This window comes from Mobula hypostoma, chromosome X2, assembly GCF_963921235.1.
Source record: "Mobula hypostoma chromosome X2, sMobHyp1.1, whole genome shotgun sequence".
In the NCBI taxonomy this organism is placed as follows: Eukaryota; Metazoa; Chordata; class Chondrichthyes; order Myliobatiformes; family Myliobatidae; genus Mobula; species Mobula hypostoma.
The window spans coordinates 45,802,461-45,821,338 of NC_086129.1; the positions used below are offsets into that span (position 1 = coordinate 45,802,461).

Consider the following 18,878-nt stretch of genomic DNA (forward strand, 5'->3'; position numbering starts at 1 on the left):
TGAGTTCCTTCAGCATTTTGTGTGTGTTGCACCAGTAATAGACCTTGGGTTATGAGAAGAAATCAGGAGGGTTCCTGATTAGTAAGGACATGAAAGGTTATGGGGAGAAGGCAGGAGAATGGGGTTGAGAGGGAAAATAATCACTCATGATTGAATGATGAAGCAGACGGAATGGGCCAAATAGCCTAATTCTGCTCACATGTCTTATATCTTAAAAGACAGGATGAAGGAAAATACCAAATGTTTTTATGGGTATATCAAGAGCAAAATGATAGCAAGGTACAAAACTCGTCATCTTGAAGATCAGTGTGGTCGTTGACGTATGAAGCTAAAAGAGAAGGGGCAGACCTTAAATGTACTGTTTGGACCTATATTTACTCAGGAGACAGAAATAGAGGCTGAAGAACTGAGGCAAAAGAATTGGGCCAAAAGGCCCATTTCTACAGGGTCTGTATGGTGTGTTAAAGCATTGCTCAAGACTCAAAGCAATGTGGTTGATAGGAGAGGCCCTTAATCCATAATCTCCCATTTTGGTGATCACAGAGGAAGGGGTCTGAGAGATGATTATGTGAGTGTGGGGCTTTGGATGGAGATTTGTGTGGGGAAGGCTCAAGCAGTTGATGGGAGGCTTCATGCAGACAGTAAAGTGGACTGCAAAACATGGGCATTGGGATGTTGCTGAGGACATTGGAGTGAAGGGACAGTGGAGTTGAGATGATAGAAAGATAAGGAAAGTGCCTGATAGGAAACCCTGAACTCTCAGAAGGCAATCCTTGTATATGGAACCCTTTGAATAATACCTAATAGGCCCCAGCCTCTCCATTTAAGAGCACCTCAGTTTTCAGGAACTTAACGTGCAAGGTAGTTTTAATTGAGTGACCAATGTTATGCTTAAAGTGCCAGTAACAAATTCAAGCACAGTCTTCTGTTCCAACCTCTGAAGGACCTGCCAAATCAAGGCAGTGCTAAGTTATACTTAGTGGCCACTTTATTAGGTACACCTGTTTGTTAATGTAAATATCTAATCAGCCAGTCGTGTGGCAGCAACTCAATGCATAAAAAGCATGCAGACATGGTCAAGGGCTCAGTTATTGTTCAGACCAAACATCACAATGGGGGAAGAAATGTGATCTAAGTGACTTTGACCATGACTTTGTTGGTGCCAGATGGGGTGGTTTGAGTATCTCAGAAACTGCTGATCTCCTGGGATTTTCACATACAACAGCTTCTAGAGTTTACAGAGAATGGTATGAAAAACAAAACAAAACACCCAGTTCCGTGGGTGAAAACATCTTGTTAATGAGAGAGGTCAGAGGAGAATGGCCAGACTGATTCAAGCTGACAGGAAGGTGACAGTAACTCAAATAACCTCACATTAGAGCAGTGGTGTGGTGTGCAGAAGAGCATCTCTGAACACACAACAAGTTGAATCTAGAAGTGGATGGGCTACAGCAGCAGATAGACCATGAATATGCACTCAGTGGCCACTTTATTCGGAACAGGAGGTACTTAGTAAAGTGGCCACTGAGTATACGTTAAGATACAACATTAAAACACGTTGATGTAAATGTTAAGATGCCCTAAGGCTTCATTCTGTCTTGGTCGACCATTAAACAGAGCACGTCCTATAAAGTGTGTTAATTCTTACTCTCCTGTAAGCATTGAAGGTCCTTTGAACACCACCTTTACACTGCGTTTAAAATCCAATCTCAACACAGCTCCCGAGACATCATTAAGGGGAGTGCAGCACTTATTCAAGGCTTCTAATTGACAATTTAAATTCATTGCTAGAAATCTAAATCCTGTTGCTGCCATACCAGGAGAGATTAAAATATGATTAAATTTTGTAAATTAATATTGTACAAGGGCTGCAAATATTAATTATATACAGTGTATTCTATCAGAGTTTGATAAGATTGTTGGGTGTTTCATTCATCATCCTTCTGTATAATCAATTCTAATCTGACAAGTTTTTTTTAGTTAATCCATGCATATATTTAATACATTCCTATCAGGTTTACTGGTATAAATAAATTATTGTAAGGGATTGCCATTGCCTATAAACAAAATCTGTTGGGTTTAAGCATAATTATTGTTGATTTCCATGTTTTCTGTACATAAATTAATTGATGATATACAGGTTTATAAATTAGCTCAAGTCCTTCTTTTTGATAATATGCCCTTTATCAGATTTAACTTTGGGTTAAATTTGTTCTTCCCAATATGGAATGGAATATAGAGGCTGTACTTCCAAATCTTTGTAATATACACTCAGTGACCACCTTATTATGTGCCTCCTGTACCTAATAAAGTGGCCACTGAGTGTATGTTCATGGTCTTCTGCTGCTGTAGCCCATCCACTTCAAGGTTCAATGTATTATGCATTCAGAGATGCTCTTCTGGTCAGCACTGTTGTAACGTGTGGTTATTTGAGTTACTGTCACCTTCCTGTCAGCTTGAACTAGTCAGGTCATTCTCCTCTGACCTCTCTCATTAACAAGGTGTTTTCACCCACAGAACTGCCACTCACTAGATTTTTTTTGTTTGTTTTTTTGCACTATTCTCTGTAAACTCTAGAGACTGTTGTGTGTGAAAATCCCAGGAGATCAGCAGTTTCTGAGATACTCGAACCACCCTGTCTGGCACCAATCATCATTCCATGGCCAAGGTCACTTAGATCACATCTCTTCCCCATTCTGATGTTGGTTTTGAACAACAACTGAACCTCTTGACCATGTCTGCATTCTTTTATCCATTGAGTTGCTGCCACATGACTGGCTGATTTGATATATGTATTAATGAGGAGAAGTACTGGTGTACCTAATAAAGTGGCCACTGGATGTAGATTTAATTTACTGCAGATGGCATTCATTTCCCAGTTGGCCATTGCCAATACACCATTCTATTGGTCACTGGCACCTGTTCAGACCCACATGGACAAGCTTCCAGCCCTGGATGAAACACCAGAATTTAAAGAAGCATCCCCCTCCCATTAAACACCACCACAGCACAGATGGAAATTTGGACCACTTAACTTTTGGAGGGCTAATGAGAATTAAGTACACGAGGGCTTAAATTTAAGATAAGAGGTAAAAATTTTAACAGGGACCTAAGGGACATCTATTTAACACAGAAGCTGGTAGTTATATGGAACAAGCCGCCTGAGGAAGTGGTTGAGACAGGTACAGACTATTGAATGGTTCCATAGTACAATAAAATAGACTCTTCATCTTACAATCCACTTTGTTATGATCTTGCACTTGATTGTTTACCACTTTCTCTGGAGCCGTTACATTCGTTCTGCATTGTTATTGCTTTACCTTGTTCTACTTCAGTGCACTGTGTAATGAATTGATCTGGTCGAACAGTATGCAAGGCAAGCTTTTCACTGTACCTCAATGGATATGACAATAGCACATCAGTTTCAGTTCCAATAACAAACTTTCAAAGACATTTGAACGTGTACATGGATAGGAAAGGTCTAGAGGCGTAGATGGGCATCTTGATTGGCATAGATGAGTTGTGCTGAAGGTCCTTTTTCGTGTTATACCACTGTGAGATCTGCCATTGTTACCTCCACAAGTGTAGAGTATTGGGCATAGTGAAGGAAGGGGTATAAAGCAGTGGCAAGGCTATACCTACAAGAGCTAGAATGTCACTTCCAGTTGCATTGGGATATTTTGCAAAGTCTTTAGACCAGAAAATGGTGCATACCAGATGGAAACACAGTACATTTGCTATTTTTATTATTAAAGAGGGTTAGATGTTTCTGACAGAGCCTCCCATTTGTTGTTGTCTGCTGAACTTAGTGACTTGCTAGGCCCTTGCAGAAGGTGATTAAGAGTTGACTGCCATTGTTAGTTCTATGTATGTGCAGAGCAAAAACAATAATGGAGTAGTAGGATTAAATGATTTGACTGAGTCACTTTAGCCATAGTACACAGTTGGCAACTTACAGCGTGGGAGTGATGAACTAGGCCCGCCAAGATAAGAACGTGCTCTTGAAAGCCCACATACAAAGAAAGGGGCCTTCCACATGTAGCAGGCCCAGTTGATTCACCACGCAATCCATTGCCCACATGCAGATTTGCCATATTATTGCAATCGATCTGGGACAGTTCAGGTACCCCAAGAGGCACATGTAGACAAGAGTCATTAAGGAGAGCAGCATTGTGCTTGGAGTGACCTAATAAAAGAGATGTTTTTGTTTACAACCGTCTGGTATTTCATGGTCTTCATCAATAATGCTAGTGTTCTGTTCTAGATTTATTTACAGACTTCAATTTAAATGCAGTAGCTGTGGGGAAATTCAAATATATGTCTCTGGATCATCGGTTCAGAGCCCAGAATACTAAACTAGCTACTGTAGGACGAAGAAGCACTCTTTATAAGTTATTGGGACTAATTAGAGGAAGGTGGATTCTCTCTGACCCATGTCATGCTGAACCATCAGGATTACAAATGTTATGCTGTCAAGCATGCAACCCTTAAAATCTGACCAATTAACTTGACCCTCTTTTTCACTGAAGTGAGTATTTGTATTGAGTAACTTTCGTGAAAAAACAGAATATAACTTCCCTGACTAAAATCTTGGATTATCTGATGATTTGATTGAAGCATTTTGGAATTAAGACTTTTCTGAAATGGGAATGGCTCTAACTTTGTCTACAAGTTTGCTGATGATACTACTCTAGTGGGCGATATTTCAAATAACAATGAATTGGAGTACAAGGGAATCAAGAGCTTAGGGACATGGTGTCATGACAGCAACCTTTCCCTTAGTGTCAGCAGAACAAAAGAGCTGGTCATTGGCTTTAGGAAGAGGGGTGGTGCACATGTTGTGTTTGAGAGCTTCAAATTTCTTGGTGTGAACATCACCAATAGCTTATCCTGGGCCGACCATGTTGATGGCATGGTCAAAAAAGCTCACCAATGCCTCTACCTCCTCAGGAGGCTAAAAAAATGTTGCATATTCCTATTGACTCTTACCAAATTTTATCGATGCACCATAGAAAGCATTCAGTCTGTATGCAGAATGGCTTGGTATGGCAACTGCTTTGCACATAACTACAAGAAAGTACAGAGAGTTGTGGATACAGCTCAGCACATTCCAGCAACCGACCTTCTCTTGATGAACTGTATCTATACTTCTCGCTGCCTCAGTAGAGCAGCCAGCACAATCAAAGATCCCAGCCACCCCAGACATTCTCTCTTCTCCTCTCTCTCATCAGTCAAAAGATACAATAGCTTGAAAACACGTACTACCAGGCTCAAGGATAGCTTCTGTCCCACGGTTGTGATAAGATGGACTGTTGGTCACACAATCTACCTTGTTATGATCGTGCACCTTATCACTTACTTGCACTGCACTTTGTTGTTAGCTTTTACATTTTATTCTGCATTGTTATTGTTTTACCTTATTCTAGCTCAATGTAGTGTGTAATCATTTGATCTGTATGAACAGTTTGCAAGACAAGCTTTTCCATTGTAAGTTGGTACATGAAACAACAACAAGCTAATACCAATCCCATTCCTGATGTCAATACTCAGTCTAGAAGCACATGGTGTTCCTGCCGACTTCAGGTGTATAGAAACAAATAGTTTAAAGGGAAATATTTACATCTGTGTCACACCTTTCCTAACCTCTGGACTTCCCAAATTCTTTTATAGGCAATTCATTACTCCTAAAGGACAGTCACTATTTAATGTAGGAATGTAAGGTTGGGGCATTAGGATACAAGCCTTAAAGTTGAAATTATTGTCTCAGAAATTTTTCATCATTATCTTCTGGGTTCAAATTTCATTATATCAGATCCTATTAAAAAAACAATTGCTTCTTCTCTCACCAACAGACTCGTGGGACTTAAAGCAGAGTACTCGGAATATCAACCCAACCATAAACCAGGCCAACATTGTGGATCTGCACCCAGCATCCGTCTACAGTATAAGGATCTACTCATTCAACAAGATCGGCAGAAGTGAATCAAGCAAAGAATTAACTGTCAGCACAGAGGAAGCAGGTATCAAGTCAGAATGGTGTGGGACAACCACTATCCACTGAAGTCAAATTGTCCAGACCTGAAGCTGTCCCTATACCCTGCTTCAGTTTGTTGAGAGAATGTGGTTAATGTTGAAAGGGAAGTTACACTAAATCTTTAGTTAACCTGATTATAAGGTGCTGATACATTGTGTTCAAATCTGAGCTGCGTGCTTTAGGATAGGGCAGCATACTTTAGGGCTTTGAGAGGAGTTAGTGCTTTTCTAAAATGGTGCCAGATGAAAGATTTCAATTAACGGGAGGGAATTGAAGTTTGCAGTCAGTACTAAGAGCAGATTTGATAGGTGGTGTCAATATTTTGTTGGAGAGTCTGTCTCCAGTAGCAGGTCAGCAATTAGAGGACACAGGTTTAAGATCATTGCAAAAGTTTGAGAGGAATAAACAGGTTAAAGAGCAAGAATTGGTGTGGCATGGAAGTGTGGTGGTTAGCACAACACTTTACAGTACCAGTGACGTTAGTCGGTAGGTTAATTGATCATTGTAAATTCTCCCACAATTAGGCTAAGATTAAATTGGGATTGCTGGGTGGTGTGGACTCGAATGCCAGAAGGGCCTGTTCTGTGCTGTAGCTCAATGAAATAATAAGAAACTTCTCCCCATAGCAGAGATGTTTAAAGTAAGGAAGGGGTACTTAGGGGAGATCTGAGGAGGGTCTTTTTATTGGCTGGAATGCAGTTGGAATTGGGAACTCCCCGCCTGAGGGTGGGGTGAAGGTGGAATCCCCCACAATGCTTAAAAAGTATCTAAATGAGTACTTGATTTGCAAAGATAGAGAAGGCCTTAATGATGCCACTGTTTAACAGCCTTGACCATCCTGAACAGATCTAAGGGTGCAGGGATTTGGTTCCAGGCATCTATTTACATGAGAGAGCTTCCACTGAGGATGTCCGCAGCCTGTTTAACTGTGAGGCACACCCAGTTTTGTTTTCACTTGTCATCTATGTGTTTCTATACTATAGGGGCAATGCACCATCACACTGAGTTAGTTTTCTCTTTCTTTTTCCTTGGAGAAACAGAGACCAAGCTTTCTTATGACAGCTGAGATAAGTAAACTCAGCACCAGGCAAAGATTGACATTGGACATTGTGTCCACTTACTGAATCATTGGGCAGTCACATTTTTTTTACTTTCTTTATTGCAATCAAGCATTGCTTTGAATAATCAGTCATCCGATTGCAATAATGGACTGGTAAAGTGTAAGGCTGCTAACCCAGATTATGAAAGGAGAGTTGATTGCCCTCTCTGAGACTCTTAAGTGATGAGGGCTGGTTTCAGAGATCTCTCTAGTCTAATTAATGTTATACTGTGCTTAATTATAATGCAACCTCATTAAGGCTTCAGTTCGAAAAAGGGTCAACTTCCAGGATAAAATTCACCAAAATAGCTTAGAGTTCTGTTATTCTCGTGGCACTCTCAGCTCGCACCCAACACTGTCCCCTTATCTCATCAGGTCACCTCTCTCTTATTTACTCAAACTCTCATCTAGAATTTGATCAATTTGAAAATAAACAGTGCTGAGAGCCACAGGGTGCTAGATCGACAGCGGGGAGCTCTCCTAGGTGCTGAACAGGAATCTGGGGATATTTGTCCAGACTTGATGCCGGAAGCTACAGTCTGGAGTTGTGTGGACGTCTGCATTAGAAACAATCTCTCTGTCTAGATTATTGCTATATGGTGCCTATCTTTGAACCAACTTGATCATTATTTCAATGAGAAACAGGCTTAACTTTCTCAAATAAATTCACCAAATCAAGGTCCTCTGTGCAGTCTGTCCTCAAGGTCACCGATTTTTTAAACCACAATTTTAAATTCCATCACCTTAAGTGATGGTAAAGGCTATACATAGATTTGGAAGTCATATTAATTATAATATACTCTTTGGTAGGTTAACTTCCAGAATACCTGTGGTGTAAGGAAAAGGATACAAATATGAACCAATTATTTAACCAGAATTGGATTACCATGACTGATATATTCAACTGTTAGGTATTAAGTTCCACCTCACAGGAGGAAAGGTGATTGGATGAGCTGGGTTCTATCCCTGCACGTGCAGTTCCCAAATTACCAGTGCAAAAACTCCAGCACAACAATACCAACAGGGTGCTTATTGTTTCAGGTGACACCTTCCAGATGAGATGCTCTCAGGTGGATAGCACACACTATGGCTGTACTTTAGCAAAGAGTAAATGAGTTCTCCTCAGTGTCCTGGCCAATGCTTGCCCCATCAAAAACCTTGTTATAATCATAATTCCTGGTTATTGTTGTTTGCAAAATTTGCAAATTGTTTGCCACACTTGCAACCTTACAGCCATGACAAACTCAAAATTAAAAACCTGCAGATGCTGCAAATCTGAAGGAAAGTCAGTTCTGTTGAAGGGTTGAATCACTAAATCTTTTTCTCCCTCTACAGATACTGTCTGACCTGCTGAGTGTTTCCTGCTTTCACTGTTTGATATTTCAGAAGTGCTTCATTGGCTAGAGATAGATAGATAGATAAATATACTTTATTGATCCCGAGGGAAATTGGGTTTCGTTACAGCCGCACCAACCAAGAATAAAGCATAAATATAGCAATACAAAAACCACAAACAATCAAACAACAATATGCGAACTATGCCAGATGGAAATAAGTCCAGGACCAGCCTATTGGCTCAGGGTTCGATGGCCACAGGCAGGAACAACCTCCCGTGACGCCCAGTGTTGTATCTCGGTGGAATATGGCCGGAGTCCAACAGCAAAAAGTTCAATATCCAGTCTACAAACACGTTCCTCGATCGTAATGTGACCAGGATTGCGCCATTCATTGTTAACCAGAACAGTAAGCCCCCAACTCCTTTACGCTTACCACTCTCAGTGCACTTCCGCTCAGCCTGAACGGTCTGGAAGCCATCCATGGAAAAGCATTAAATAAAGCATTCTATAAAACATTGAAATATATATTTAAATAGATTTAGATTTATTCATTAATCATGTGTACATCATTGTGTCATTTGCATTAGAAACCAACACGGTATGAGGATGTGCTCGGGCAGCCTGCAAGTGTCACCGTACATTCCAGCGCCAACATAGCATGCCTACAATGTACAGCAGAACAACACACAGCCAACATACAACAAGCAACAACACCTTATTTTAAAAAGGGCTCTGAAATAAGCCAGAAAATAGGACTGAGAATAGCGAAATCATTGGACACTAGGAAAGAGAGACACTGTTTTTCATGGCATCAGAGAACTTCGCAGCCAGTGAAGTACTCTGACACTGTATTCACAGTTGGAGTGTGGGGAATAGATCAGCCAACTTGTATGCAATAAGTCCTGACCAGCAACCACAGGATAATGGGCTGATAATCTACTTTTAGTAATGCTGATTGATGGATGATTATTGTCCAGGACTCTGGGGATATCCTCCCTGTTCTTCTTTGGAGGCATGCAGGAGTAAAAAAGAAACCAGTATAGGATGGTACAATGTTTATCAGTGAGAAACCAGCTGACACAATCAGTAGAAATGATTTTAAATGGCAATGTTAATTATATAGCCTTATCAATAAGAAAGTTAGGTTACTTTTACCCCTGTAGTAGCCCCTATGGAATCTTTAGTGAGAGAGCAAACAACACTTTAGTTAATATGTTGTATGAAAGATAGCACTTCTGACATGTAGTCCTAATCAACTATGGGCCTAGACTTTCCTACTCAATTCATTGGAACCCAGAATTCTGTGACTCAGATGTAAGAGGTCACCAATGAAGCCAATTATACAGTGTTGCACCTGTGATGAAGCTGCAGAGATGATTAATTGGGCATGTTGCCACTGGAACTTTAATTGGCAATGCAGCAATTTACCAGAGATGAAGTGGTTTTCAAAGCATAACCTGAGAATAAGAGAACGTTTGAATTAGTCAAGCTACGACTTGTCCATGTGCGATACATTGCCACGTGGTCATGTAGAGTCTTGACTCTTTTGCTGCTGTGTTTATGGTCACGAGGGGTTTCTTCAGTTGGTTGTTTGACACTTCTGTGGATTGGCAGCAGTTTGGTTGCTTGGTGAATCTTTGTTGTTTTGTACAGGATCTCCCCCAATGAGTGCTCAAAGACATCACGTGTTAAACTGTAAATAACCTGTAATGCTGAGTCTTTATGTTTATTTAAGGCAGAGGTTGATAGGTTCTTGATTGGTCAGGGTACGAAGGAATATGGGGAGAAGGCAGGAGATTGGAGCTGAGAGGAAAATTGGATCAGCCATGATGAAATGGCGGCACAAACTCAATGGGTCAAATGGCTTAATCCTGCTCCTAGAAGAAGGCAAATGCAATGTTGGCATTCATTTCTAGAGGAATAGAGTATAGGAGCAGGGTTGTGATGTTGAGGCTCTATAAGGCGCTGGTAAGACCTCACTTGGAGTACTGTGGGCAGTTTTGGGCTCCTTATTTAAGAAAGGATGTGCTGACGTTGGAGAGGGTACAGAGAAGATTCACTAGAATGATTCTGGGAATGAGAGGGTTAACATATGAGGAACGTTTGTCCGCTCTTGGACTGTATTCCTTGGAGTTTAGAAGAATGAGGGGGGACCTCATAGAAACATTTCGAATGTTGAAAGGCATGGACAGAGTGGATGTGGCAAAATTGTTTCCCATGGTGGGGGAGTCTAGTACGAGAGGGCATGACTTAAGGATTGAAGGGCACCCATTCAGAACAGAGATGCGAAGAAATTTTTTTAGCCAGAGGGTGGTGAATCTATGGAATTTGTTGCCACGGGTGGCAGTGGAGGCCAAGTCATTGGGTGTATTTAAGGCAGAGATTGATAGGTACCTGAGCAGCCAGGGCATCAAAGGTTATGGTGAGAAGGTGGGGGAGTGGGACTAAATGGGAGAATGGATCAGCTCATGATAATACGGCGGAGCAGACTCGATGGGCCGAATGGCCGATTTCTGCTCCTTTGTCTTATGGTCTATATCTTATGGGCTTATGGTTTTGGTGGCTCTCTGGTTGTTGACCCAAGAGAAGTTCTTCATTTGTGTGCCTACCTGTGGAAGGCATGAAGGCAAAGATTAATTCTACTTTCACCTGGGGTATTTAGCAAAAAAGAGTCAGTAGTACATGTAACCAAGTTGCTTCCCTCCTTCCGCTAATCCAGACATACAAATCTTTGTTTTTAATCAAAGCATGAAATAGTGAAATAATCATTCCATCATACTCACTGTTTAGTGCTTCAACCTGAGTTGTAATTAACTCCCTCTTTTTGATAAAAATGTCTTTTATTTATTTGAAAAACATATATATTTCAGGCACTTTCTGTAACCTGTGAACATTGAAATTAATCTGTTGTCAATTACCATTCTTTCTAACTGTCTTACCTGCTTTTATGGGTTTTGATTATATTTCAGTGAAGTCAACAGCTGGGGAATGCAAAACAGAAACAAAATTTATTCACCACAACTATAAAACTAAAATTTGGTGCAAAGCAGTGGCAAATACAGTGTTTTTTTTAAGAATGTCCATAAAACTCCTGATCTGTGGTTGAGACAAAGAAGCAAAGAGTTTGCACATATAAGGAATGCTTTGTGGTTGCAGGAAGTCTCAGGGGACTTCATGACTAGTGCAGTCTTGAAGCTCATTCTTTGTTCTAATCCAAAATATCATAGTCAGCAGACTGTGGTAAATAACACAACAGTAGGTTTTGTGAGTGTTCGGTGAGAAATGAGGGCTGTCAAGGAGAACACAATGCATGTCTGCAGACTGCCTTGTTCTTTTCCCATTCGCCAGAGCAAGCTTTAGTTTAACATCTTACTTGAAAGACAGCATCTCCAACTGTGCAGCGCTTCCTCAGTACTATATTGAAGAACCAACCTAGACTTCATTTGCAAACCCTATTACTTACAAAAAAAAGTGCAAAAGAACAACAGTGAGCTAGTGCTCATGAGTTCATGGACTGTTCAGAAATCCGATGGCGAAGGGGAAGAAACTATTCCTTAAAAGCTGAATGTAGCTCTTCAGGCTCCTGTATCCTGCCCCCCCCCATGGTAGCAATGAAAAGAGACATGTCCCGGGTGGTGAGGATCCTTAATGATGGATACTGCCTCTTGAAGATGTCCTTGATGGTGGGAAGGGTTGTATCTGCGATGGAGTTGGCTGAGACTACAACTCTGCAGCTTTTTATCGATCCTGCACGTTGGAGCTTCCATATCAAGTGGTGATGTGACCCGTCAAGATGCTTTCTACTCTTGAGTCCCGTGCACCTCATGTACACACGAGAGGTTCTCGGGTCTATTTCCCATGTGAGTGCATGTAAACACAGATTCTGCAGATGCGAGAAATCCAAAGCAACATACACAAAATTCAGGAGGAACTCTGCAGGTCAGGCAGCATTTACAGAGGGAAATAAATAGTCGATAATTTGGGCCATGACCCTTCATCAGGACTGAACTTAATACAGGACTTGTGTTTGAAACTATGAGCGGAAAAATCCACCTTGGGCAATCAAATATTGTTTGTGACTGAAGTGTTGGCAAGTGACCCAATGGGAACATCTCATCCATATATACAGTATATAACACTGGATCCTCATTTCCTCTCTTTCAGCTCCAGACGGCCCACCCATGGATGTCATATTAGAGCCTGTCACATCTCAGAGCATCAGAGTGACCTGGAAGGTAATTTTATTCTTTTCCTATTGCTCCTCAGTGGAGCTGCAAGGTTTCTGCTCATTTCCATACATTGTATCTAAACGAACAGTGTCTATGGCGGGAGAAGTCCTTCCTCAATTTCCTATGCTTTCCAGTCTCATTTTTTTTCCCCTCTGGTGTGATTCTGTGTGTTCCACAGAAACAGAATTCCATAGAATTTGAGACATGTCATACAGCACTCAGCAAAGATTGGTCTTCATAGCCCAATCTGGGCACACACTTAGCAGTTGTGTCCAAGCTGAGAAAGCACCAGGGGAATTACTTAAGGTCACCTTCAACTCAAGACTGGGCTGTTACAAATTGATTTTGTTCCCTTTCAGTTTCCTGCACCTTCCAGCTAGGGTATGATCCATTCCCACTGCACTTCTCTCATCTCTTTCAGAACGTTCCAGTTTGGTTTACACAACTGAAGAAGCTTTGAAGTGAAGTTGTTGTAATGCAGGGAGAGTGGCAGCCTATTTGTACACAATAGGATTCCAATAGGAATAGACTATTCCCAGCCTAACCTAACCTTTGACAGCTTTATCACACAGTTTCAAGAATGCTCTCAATAATGTTATTCTTGGAGTCATCTTAAGATGTTTTGCATTGTTAAAGGCCACAACATTTAGATTATAATTTTAAAACACTGGAAATCTGAAATAAAAACAAAACCATTGCAAGCACTCAGCAAGTCAGGCAGCACCTGTGGAGATAGAAGAACAGAGTTAACGTTTCATTTCCAGGATCCATTCTCAGAGATCACTGATGAAGGGCCTCTGACCTAAAACATTAACTATATCTCCCTTTCCAAATTTATATTTAATATTAAATAAAGATTGGCTTTATTTGTCACTTGTACATTGAAACATTGAAATATATAGTGAAATGCTTTGTTTGCTTCACGACCAGCACAGTCTGAGGATACGCTGAGGGCAGCTCACAAATGTCACTATGTTTCTAGTGCCAATAATATGCCAACAATTTACTCGTCGTAACTCGAACATTTTTTTTAGAATGTGGGAAGAAACCAGTACACCCAGAGGAAGCCCATTTTGTCATGGAGAGAATGTACAAACTCCTTTACAAACAGCGTCAGGCATTGAACCCGATCAGTGATCACTGGAGCTGTAAGGCGTTACGCAAATTGCTATGCTACCGTGCTGCCCTTTTTTAACTGCTATATTGCTGAGTATCGCTGAGAAGGAGTGATTGAGGCGTGTGGTATTGGAGCAGGATGGTCATGATAAAACAGTATCTGTTACCAGTAAAGAAAAACAAGCTGCTGGAGGAACTCAATAGGTCAGGCAGCACCTGTGGAGGGAAATAGATAGTCAGCGTTTTGGGTTGGGATCTTTCATCTGGTTCCTCCAGCAGTGAATTTGTTGCTCCAGATTCCAGCATCTGCAGCTTATTGCACCTCCAGTATCTATCACTAGATAGGCCACAACAAGAGAACTTTGTGAAGTTGTGATTCACAAAGATGGGCTCAAAACCAGGACTTCCTTGACTTAAGTGAGTCAGGTCCAAGGTCACACATGGGATATTTTAACACTGGGGAGTGAGAGAAAGAAGAAAAAAACATCAAGCAGCTGAAGAAAGAAGCAGCAATGAAGAAGCAAATGGAGGTTCAAAGAAGGAATGAACCAATAAAAAGCAATGCTTACAACTCTGTATAATTAACGCAAAGCATGTTTAAGTAAGGTTTTGATTATATAAGTAGAAAAAAATCAATAGGGAAATGGTGAACAGTATCTATTTGAGATTGCCTGCTGGATAATATGCACCAGTTAATTTAAAGTAGAACTAAAATAAATACAGTTAATGGGATTTCAATAGACACAGGGAGCATAGAACTTCCTTATTAGGCTATGGATCTTCCAAGAAACATCTTAACTTGGGAATTGTGTACATATACTATATTCTGATGGACTATCCGAGGCCGTGAGGAGGTTTTCTATCTGATTTAATTTGATAGGGAAAAAGAAAACGCTCTGTTCAACTTATTTCAGAAACTATTCAAATGAGTGTCACACAGATCCCTCTTGACCCCAACTGTGGCACTGCCATGACCCAGGAAGGTAAGGTGGCAAGCAACGGTAACAACACTGTGACATTATGAACAGGGACAAAGGAATTTATATCCAAAACTGTTGCCTGTAGGTGTAGGCTTTTCAATACCCTGAAGCAAAATATTATTATCAATTAGATTGACTTCTGAATTTGTTACATATAACAAAAGTCCCTCTTGATTCTTGGTCTTCACAAATTTTCCGTCTGGTTTTTTGAACAAGATCTTGATAAGCATAATATTTTGTTTGTCTCTTCCACACGTGCGCGCGTGCATGCGCGTGCGCTCACACACATTCACACTCACACACGCAGACGCGCACAGCAGAGAAATACAGAGTATGACGACAGACTCAGAAAAAATGACATTTTAAAAAAAGTGCTGTCTTTGTACACAAGTCATCAAAAGCTCACTTCAAAGTTCAGCAAATAATAATCAGGAAGGCAAAAGATAAGTTTGCTTTGTCACGAAAAGAAGGACAGCACAGTAGTAGAGCTAGTTGACACGCAGACCCGGGTTCAGTCCCAACCTCAGGCTCTATCGGTGTGGAGTTTCAAAATTTTCTTTGGCTGGGTGGGTTTCGTCTGTGTTCTCTGGTTTCTTCCATATCCCAAAGATATGCAGGTTGGTTATTTTGTTGGCCACTGTAAATCCCATTAGTGTGCATTTGAGTAGTAGAATCTGGGGACAACTGATCAACATGTGGGAAGAATAAAATGGAATTACTATGTACGGTTCCTGTAACTGTGTGTGTGATGGTCAGTGCGGACTCAATGTCAAAGGGCCTGTTCCCATGCTCTATCACTCTGTGACTCTTAAGATTTGGGTACAGAGTAAAAATATCTTACTACAATTAGTTACGGTCCTGGTGAATTCAGTCATTTTCAATTTTGGTCTCTGTACTTAACAAAGGATATATTTGTAACAGAGAGAGTACAGAAAGATTCTCCAGACTGGTTCCTGGGATATTGAATTTGTCATAGGAGGTGAGAGTGAGCAGGTGACAGCTCTATTCTCCAAACTCCAAGGAAGATAAGATATGACCTTATATAAATGTATAAAATCACCAGAGGGATGGACAGAGGGAGTGCAGCGAAGATGTTTCCTCTTTCTCTGGAGTTGGACACTGAAGGTCACAGATTGAAATTAAGGGTAGGTCATTTTAAACTGAAACAAAGAAAATCCCTTCACTCAGAGGGAGGTAAATCACTAGATTCTCTTTTCCTGGAGACTCAGACATTGATTGAATTCAAACAATTCAATGGAACCCCAAAACTATTGATGAAGGTACAGCAGTGGATGTAATGTATATGGATTTCAGTAAGACATTTGATAAGGTTCCCCATGCAAGGCTCCTTCAAAAAGTAAGGAAGCATTGTTCTTAAGAAGGTGTATGGTGTGTTGGCATTCATCAACCATGGGACTGAGTTCAAGAGCCGTCAGGTAATGTTACAGCTATATAAGACCTTGGTCAGACCCCACTTGGAGAACTGTTTTCAGTTCTGGTCACCTCACTACAAAAAGGGTGTGGACACTATAGAGAGAGTGCCGAGGAGATTTAAAAGGATGTTGCCTGGATTGGAGGGCGTAAATTATGAGAATCGGTTGAGCGAACTTGGCCTTTTCTCCTTGGGGCGACGAAGGATGAGAGGTGACCTGATCGCGGTGTATAAGATGATGAGGGGCATTGATCATGTGGCTAGTCAGAGGGTTTTTTTCCAGGGCTGAAATGGCTAACACGAGGGGGCATAGTTTTAAGGTGCTTGGAAATAGGTACCAAGGGGTTGTCAGGTGTAAGTTTTTCCACACAGAGAGTGGTGGGTGTGTGGAATGGGCTGCTGGCGGTGATGGTGGAAGCTGATACAATAGGGTCTTTTAAGAGCCTCTTAAATAGGTACATGGAGCTTAGGAAAATAGAGGGCTATGCACTAGGGAAATACTAGGCAGTTTCTGGAGTAGGTTGCTTGTTTGGCACAACATTGTGGGCCCAAGGGCCTGTAATGTGCAATATATTTCTATGTTCTATAACCCCGTTGTAACCCAGGGAGGACCTGTATTCTCCCCACATTCCCATCAACTCCTCCCAATTCTAACTCTCACCTACACAGTCACCTCACCTACCAACCCGCACTTCTTTGGGATGTAGAAGTTCATGTTTATTGTCATTCAGCCGTACACATGTATACAGCTCAACGAAACAATGTTCCTCCGGGACCAAGTGCAAAGGAGGAGACTGGAGACCACAGGGAGAATGTGCAAACTCTACACAGACAGATGGAATGTGGGTTTTTGGAGCTGCTGCCCCACCACATTAGCCAGCGGCCAGCACCTCAGGGAGGGTCAGCAACCTCGGGGCAGGAGGCTTAGATTTGGGAAGAGCCTATTCCCAGTAATTGGAACTGGAATTAATTTATTATTGGCATACTTACCAAGGTACAGTGAAAAGCTCATCTTGCACACATCCTTCGTGAAACAATCTGATGAACAAGCCATTGGGAAGTTCCGATTGTCAACATCTGCCATCACTGACATAGGTCACAGAGCATAAACAGTCCAGCACAAAAACAGGTCCTTCGGCCCACCATATTTGGGCTGAGCAAGTCTGCTGCCAAATTATACTAACCCCTCTGCCTTTACATGATCCCTATCCTTCCATTTCCTGCCTGATCTTGTGCCTGTGTAAATAACTCTTTCATATCTGCTTCCTTCACTTCCACTGGCAGCATGTTCTGGATACCTATCAATCTCTGTGTAAATAAAATATGCCAGATAAATCACCTTGAAACGTATCCCCTCTCACCTTAAAGCTACTGTATGCCCTCTGGCATTTGACATCTAGAGACATAGAATATTATAGCACAGACACAGTCCCTTCAGCCCAACTGATCCATGTTGACAAAGATTCCCGTCTAAGCTTGGCCCATTTGCCCACAATTGGCCCATATCCCTCAAAACCAGGGTTCCTAACCTATTTTATGTCATGGACCAATACTATTAAGCAAGGGGTTCATCAACCTCAGGTTGGGAACCTTTGCTCCATACCCTTCCTATCCATGTATCTATCCAAATACCTTCTATATGTTGTGATTGTACCCGCCTAAACCTGCTGACAGCTCATTCCAAATATGCAGCACCCTGTGAGTGGAAAAAAATTGTCCCTCAGGTTCCAATTAAACCTCTTCCCTTTCACCCTTAACCTATGTCCTCTAATCGGTTGATTGCCCAACCCTTGGAAGAAAGACTGTGCATGCTCACTCCATCCATACCCCCCAATATTTTATACATACCTCTGTACTTTCTACCCTGAAAAGAAGACTCCAACAATCGACCCTCTTGTTATTTATGCCTCCCACCTCTGAGATGAGTGTCTTCCTGCCAGCTCACCCTCATTCCCACTCTGGAGATCTCTCGGCCACTGGATCATTCTAGGCAGTGATGGTGGAGCCACACCACATTTCTGAAGAAAGCTCAGAGGAAGTTCACAAGGATGATTCTGGGAATGAAGGGTTAACATGTGAAAAGCATTTGGCAGCTTTGGGCCAATTTAGAAGAATGTGGGGGATCTCATTGAAACCTACTGAAAGTTGAAAGGACTAGATAGGTGGATGTGGAAAGGATGTATCCTATGGTGAGGGCATCCAGAACTAGAGGGCACAGTCTCAAAATTGAGGGGCGATCTTTTAGAACAGAGATAAGGAGGAATTATTTTTAGCCAGAGGGTAATAAATCTTTGCTGCAAACTGCGCTGGAGGCCAAATCCATGTGTATATTTAAGGCGGAAGTTGATAGTTTCCTGATCAGTCAGGGCATCAAAGGATATGACAAGAAGGCAGGTGTATGGGGTTGAGTGGGATCCAGAATCAGCCATGATGGAATGGTGGAGCAGACTCGGTGGGCTGAATGGCCTAATTCTGCTCCTATGTCTTATGGTCTTCTTAGTTTGCCAAGACACCAGAGAACTCAACGGGACTTGACTCACGAAGGGAAGGTCTTACTTGATGTCAGTGTCTCCTGAGGCACCAGGATTTGCCAACAATGCTGGCCTCCCATGAGCACAGCCACTTGTCAGCTGCCAGAAACCCTCTGATTA

At 41.6% G+C, this 18,878-nt stretch overlaps 1 protein-coding gene across 1 annotated transcript in view; it reads left to right on the plus strand.

The window, feature by feature from the left end:
* The window catches only part of dscaml1 (Down syndrome cell adhesion molecule like 1), a 786,587-nt gene that overhangs the window by 559,617 nt on the left and 208,092 nt on the right, over positions 1 to 18,878 (plus strand). The window contains exons 15-16 of the mRNA XM_063038255.1: positions 5,853 to 6,020; positions 12,635 to 12,705. Of these exons, the coding sequence (XP_062894325.1) occupies positions 5,853 to 6,020; positions 12,635 to 12,705 (239 nt within the window). The remainder of the gene's footprint in view (positions 1 to 5,852; positions 6,021 to 12,634; positions 12,706 to 18,878) is intronic.